This window comes from Limulus polyphemus, unplaced genomic scaffold, assembly GCF_000517525.1.
Source record: "Limulus polyphemus unplaced genomic scaffold, Limulus_polyphemus-2.1.2 Scaffold1443, whole genome shotgun sequence".
In the NCBI taxonomy this organism is placed as follows: Eukaryota; Metazoa; Arthropoda; class Merostomata; order Xiphosura; family Limulidae; genus Limulus; species Limulus polyphemus.
The window spans coordinates 154225-160601 of record NW_013667053.1 but is presented as its reverse complement, the minus strand read 5'-3'; the positions used below and the strand labels follow the sequence as shown (position 1 = coordinate 160601).

The 6377-nt window shown below is 32.4% G+C and overlaps 1 protein-coding gene across 1 annotated transcript in view; it reads right to left on the bottom strand.

Annotated features, from left to right (window-relative positions):
- Window positions 1–4723, bottom strand: part of LOC106463595 (flocculation protein FLO11-like) — a 19662-nt gene extending 14939 nt beyond the window's left edge. The window contains exon 1 of the mRNA XM_022391125.1: window positions 4628–4723. Coding sequence (XP_022246833.1) covers window positions 4628–4672 — 45 coding nt within the window. The 5' untranslated portion in view covers window positions 4673–4723. The remainder of the gene's footprint in view (window positions 1–4627) is intronic.
- Window positions 4724–6377: the final 1654 nt, after the last annotated feature.

The window sequence follows — 6377 nt, the reverse complement described above, 5'->3', positions numbered from 1 at the left end:
GTTGAAGTTGAGTGTATCGGTAAAGTTATATTCGGAAAGAATAAACCAGTTTTATTAAGTAAAGACTTGTGTCGCTTAAGTTTCGTCGGAACGAAGTAACGGAAAATTAATTAAAACACGGAGACGTAACAATATTGTACCTTTAATTTTATAATAACCAAATTTATCGTGCATTTCTAGACTTTAATTGTTCTTACAACTAACTAGTATAACCAGAATATCAAAAATGTTACACCTGCCTCGCTCTTTTACATTGTGTTTTCATTGGTCTATTCGGTCATAATAAGTAACATGCAGGTTAATTTACTCAAGTCATTGCTCTAACTTTCACATGAGAATATGGAGTGAATATCATTTTTTTAAGTGGTTCAGATTGGCGCCACTACTTGAAGTAACATGCAGGTTAATCTATTCAAGTCGTTGCCCTGATTTTCACAAGAGAATATAAAGTGAATATCATTTTTTAAGTGGTTCAGATTGGCGCCACTACTTGAAGTGATACATGTCTTGTTTGAGTAATACTTTTGTAAAGTCTTGTTTATATAAATATATATATAATGTGATGTCCAGTAAAGTCATATAAAAAGAAATAGTTATTTAATAAATAAAGTACTATTTAAAAGTATTAGAAAACAATATACCTAAAATATAAATCACATGAATTGCATTTTTTTCACATTCTTCTTGATTTGTCCACTTTGGATCCAAAATCAGAAGTGTATAAAAATATCCTTTTATATCTATTGTTTTGCAATGCTTCGCCAGAATTTAGTAATTTAAGCAGTGCCTTTTAAACTATTTTACTGTATCTATATAAATAGCATTTCATGAAATATTTTGGTTGTTTTTTTGTTTTTTTATTTCAGCACAAAGCTACACAAAGGGCTATCTGTGCTCTGCCCACCACGGGTATCGAAACCCGGTTTATAGCTCAGCTCAATTGACGAGCTATGCTATTCAACGAAAGGTCTCTTGGGCAGTAGATTTGAAATGCTGATTTGAATTCAAAATTAACAAATTGAGAGAAATGTACCAAAAAAATTATTTGTAGTTTATGTGATTTTTACAACAAATTTTAAAATTCTGTTTAATTTGACAATGAACCCCAGCGACTGAATGGGTATTCTACACGTGCCTTGTTCACTTGTTCTCACACTTTCACCATTAACCATTCACTCAACTGTGGAAAAAATTCGATAGAACCCTTTATTATATTTGGATATGTTTTTTTTTCAATATATTTTGTCTTCTAAATCAGGACCAGCATACCTATTTTTTTTCCAGATGGCCTAGGTACCACAGTAATTTGTAGAACGTCAAGGCTGTCTCGTCTCGTAAACTGAATACTAGGGTTAAAAAGGGGTAATATTTGAAGGAAAGAATAATAACTTACTCAGGGTTTACGATTATTTGCTATCAGAGTTTATCATGACTATCAAATTACACAGGCAATGCCATTTCATCGTTTATTCAATCTCTGTTAACGCTTCTGATAAGTTATAAGAAATGTTCTTACTTAAGACATCTTTATAAAGTTAGACAAATAAAAACAGACGAAATGTTAAACAGTAACATTGTTTTGTAAACTGTTTGTTGTGATAATCTTAAAAATGATTTGTTCTTCCTAACGAAAATATTACTTAATTATTCTCATGATTGCTTATTACAAGTATATAATTTATACTTTTTTAAGGATCCTATTCTTTCATCTATATTTCCCTCAATTCTGTAATTTCTTCCTTTTCATCTTATTCCTGAATTTAGTTTATGGTGTTTCTTCTACCTTGATTACTCCAAAACAAATGGACAAAGTAAACACGAATAGATGTTAATCAATCTGTCTATTCCGAGGTAGGTGGCTTAGCGATGTTGGGTTTGGTCTCTTCAAATGAGCAGCATGCAGATTAACTTACCGTTGATAAATCTATCCAAATCGGGACTAATACAGTTCATCCCTCGTCTTTCCCATCTTTTGTTTTTCTTTTCATATTCGATAAAAGAACGTCTGCATGATACCCTTAACACCCCTGTGCAATTTCAACTTCTTATGCCATAGCGTCTGTGAGATACGACGCGCAGAACTGCGAAACTTTCTCTATAATAACCATGCATATAGCCTAAAAGTTACAAGAAAATTACTTGCCACACTTTTATGAATTAGCTAATTACATAATTAATTTTAATCCAATACTACGACAATAATAAACCAAATTTTTGATCAAACATTGTCGTAACGAAATGATGTATATAAATAAGTATAATATCATACGTATTGTACGGGCATGAGAGACAGACGTATACGTTGGTAATTTCAAGTCGGTGCTGATACTGAAGTAGAAAATATTTGCTCATTTAAACTTTTGATGACGAGCATGGGGAAAACCAACTTTCAACTGATTCCTTTCGGGTTTAAGTTTTCTTCTCCCTGTTGTAATAGACATGGTGTGTAGTAGGATTGCTCGCTGAATTTTTGATTTTTTTTTAAATATATCGTATAGTTAACAACAATGAAAAAAAATCGTAATTACGGATTCGATTATGGGGTTTCACAAGATGCCCAAGGTAACTGTATAATGAAACATCATATACAGCAAAAAACAATTATCTTTCATTACGGCGTTAACGGCCACAAGCACTTTTCTGACCTCAATATGATACGAAGATTAACGAATGTACCCGACAGATAACCTGAGGCGAAGTGATCGTAGAAGCTTTTCGTAGTTTGCTTGTTACTCGTGATTAAGACTATTTAATAATTATAACTGTAATTGTCGTTGTAAAATTTTAGCAGTTCTTCTGGTAGAAGTCATTACATAAACATATATACAAGGCTAGGTTCGTATAATTTTTTCATCCATTGTCGAAAGATTAATCAGTGAAACGCCACTATAAATATTGTGCAGTCAGTTCTTGTTTTGTACATTGTTTGCACCCCAGTGGCACAGCGGCATGGCTGTAGACTTACAACGCTAGAAACCGGGTTTCGATACCCGTGGTGGGCAGAGCACAGGTAGCCCATTGTGTAGCTTTGTGCATAAATTCAAACAAACAAATTGTACATTGTTTCTTCTTACTAGTTCGGAAAGATGGGTTGATGTTTCACTGTATTAATTTTTGCTGTTTTACAACTTTTTGACAAGAACAGAACTAACTTAAATATGAAGTTTAAATGGATACTTGAATGAGATGAATTCTTTGTAAGCCTGGAACATTCAAAGTGATAATACTATATTTTCTCAAGTAAAAAGCTGTATCGTAAATTTGAGATTGTATAAGCAATCTTACGAACATAGTTCTCATTGAATAAGGATATCTTAATTTAGGTAACCGATCATTTGTAAACGTTCAGTCAGGGACAGCTCTAGGGTCTCTTTGTTAGGGAAGGGGACAACCGTGTTTTTTTTTGGGACACTGCTTGCTGTGGTATTTGAAATATCGCATATCACTTGTCAAGTAATAAAATAATTCAGTAGACATACTTAGTCGCATTTTCCACTGCTTAAAATTGGATAACTTTGTACATTTATTTATGATTTTTACTAGATTTTGGGGGCCCCTTAATTGTCTTCCCTAGATCCGCCCCTGCGTTTAGTGAACTACGAAATTATTTGAACTCCACGGGTAACTAAAATAGGCCTAACGTGAGGGTAGATTTATAACTGTATTATTTGTTTTAGATAATCTTAAGAATTGGATTCAGTGTTTTTATTAATCAACTATTTTGCTTTTTAATCAATGATCAAGTTTTACTGTTAAGTAACTCAGCCGTCAATATCAAAAATTTCGACTGAAAAACAGCTATATAATAGCAATAGGGACTTTGCTATCTTGTACAAAGTGGTATGTGTGTGTGTGTTTTGTTAACGTTATTAGCCACCTACCCTTAAGCATGTTAAGCTGTAGTTTGAGAGCTTTTACTTTCAAATTATTTTCTCTGGTAACACGAATAAAAAGTTTTGAATATGTCTGTATTTCCTTTCATATAAATTTGTCAGAAGTTCTCTAGAAAGAAAAGTAGCATCATATACATATTGATGACATACGGGTTTTAAAATTCAAGACAACAAGTTAGCAATTCATTCGTTAATGAAATGTGTATCAAAGCTCTGAAGATGTTTCTAATAGAATAAACAGTCTGTATGCGGTGAACTTAATTTGAACAAATTAAATTTAGACATTACTGACAAATAATTGTTTATGGTATTGTCTTGAATACTGTAAACTTATAATAGATAATATTTACAAGGTATTGTTGGTAACTGGGTATTGAGTGGTCACTTATAATCACTTTATTAGTTTCTATAAAATTTATCACCATTCAGTTTTGTTTAATACTATTCTATTATTACATGGTAAATTACTAGAATTGTTACTTAATATACATGTAGTAAGTAAGAAAGTGGCGATAATATAAAAGGGAAATCAAATGGTTTAAATAGTAGTTCTTACAACTTGTAAGAAATAAGTAAATAATGTAATACAAATTTCGGAGATCTCTCGGATTACATTAAAATGACAGGTTTTTTAGGAAACTAAAAACAAGAGAATTTATAGCGTAGTAACTATAAATGTTAAGCCAGTGTTATATCGTTTACATTTTAAAAACACTGCACTTTCGTAAACTTACCGATCTGAGTATATACGACAAATTAACCACACTTTCAGTCTTCATCTTCAATTTTCGGGTCACTCAAGGCCACCAAGCGTCAATAATTCAAGCCGTGGCCTGCACAGCTTGCAGGAAGACAATAAAAAGTTATAACTGGCTCTATTTACTTCTAGAGATCAATAAGTCTTCGCAAATTACTCTTAGCTTACGATTTTTACACTTTTTTTCCAGGCTGCCAACATTTAGACATAACGATTTCCACCACTTGCACTGTCTCTTGTTAAAACCCACCATAACATATGTTACTCAAACGTTTATGGCATAAGTAAGTATAGTATACCCGACATATACGAGGAAAACTACTGCTTTTGCCTTCACTCCTGTGAAAGCCACAGCGTTTCTTCTTAGAAGTGAGTAACCGAGAAGGTTCACTAGCTTTACTATCCTCTCTGCCATTGACCTAGGGACCTCATTTCCATCTCTGGCTCGACCAGTCAACTGCTCTATTTTTCAGCACCTGCGTACAATTTCCTCTATTTTAGTACAAGGTAGTCTACATACCTCACGTGAAAGCCTACTCGCGCTTATGAGTAATATATATATATATATATATATATTTTCGTTGATCTGGTTTTGAACGTAGAATTTCAATTTTGTTTAACTATCTCCAACATGTAGGTTGTCACCGAAGCTACGCTGACTTTCACAACATGTCTACGAACCGGAACTAGCACTATTAAAACTGCTCTTTCTTGTGATTCACTTCGCCATCTCTAATATAAATATGTTTGTTTGTGTGTTGTTGTTTTTTTTGGGGGGGGGATTGCTATATAGATTATGTAAATTAAAAAAACACAGAATCAAATCTACTTATCAGTATAATTTAAATGTAACTTGTTTTGTGTTAGCACTGTTTGTGTTAATACTGAAACTATTTTAAGTTTCATTAAAAACTAAAACAAGAAAACAACCCCCGAAAAAGATAGAACAAGCTGGGGTACAGAATAACACCAATCCTTTGTACACCATGTATTTCAAACTGGCTGGAGTACATAACACTATTAATTCTTTATATATCGCGTATTTCAAACTGGTTGGAGTACAGAATAATACTAATCCTTTCAAAATCGCGTATTTCAAACTGGTTGGAGTACAGAATAATACTAATCCTTTCTATATCGCGTATTTCAAACTGGTTGTAGTACAGAGTAATACTAATTCTTTCTATATTGCGTATTTCAAAGTGGTTGGGGTACAAAATAATACAAATTCTTTGTACATTGTGTATTTTTGAACTGACCATTTTCGGTCTTGTATAATATAATTCACGTGTAAAACGCTAATATTATTCTAGAACGTCGTTCTTCCCTATTTTTACATTAACTCTGCGCAATACTAATTATGGTTGACACCATATTAGATCTACCATTGAAATCTTATGGTGTGGCATTGCAGCCATGCTGTCAGACGGATTGGACAAAAATACTTCTTATATCTTTACGTTGATTTTAAATTTTAGATAAAATTAATCTGTCATTGTTAAACAAATTAAATTATAATCCTATTTGATCGAAACAGCATCTTCTAGCAATAATAGAGACATTGTAAAGTAATGAACAGCTTATCTGAAAATGGCACATAATATATTAATATTTTGTGAAGTAGAATTTACCTAGACTTAATAATAGAGACATTGTAAAGTAATGAACAGCTTATCTGAAAATGGCACATAATATATTAATATTTTGTGAAGTAGAATTTACCTAGA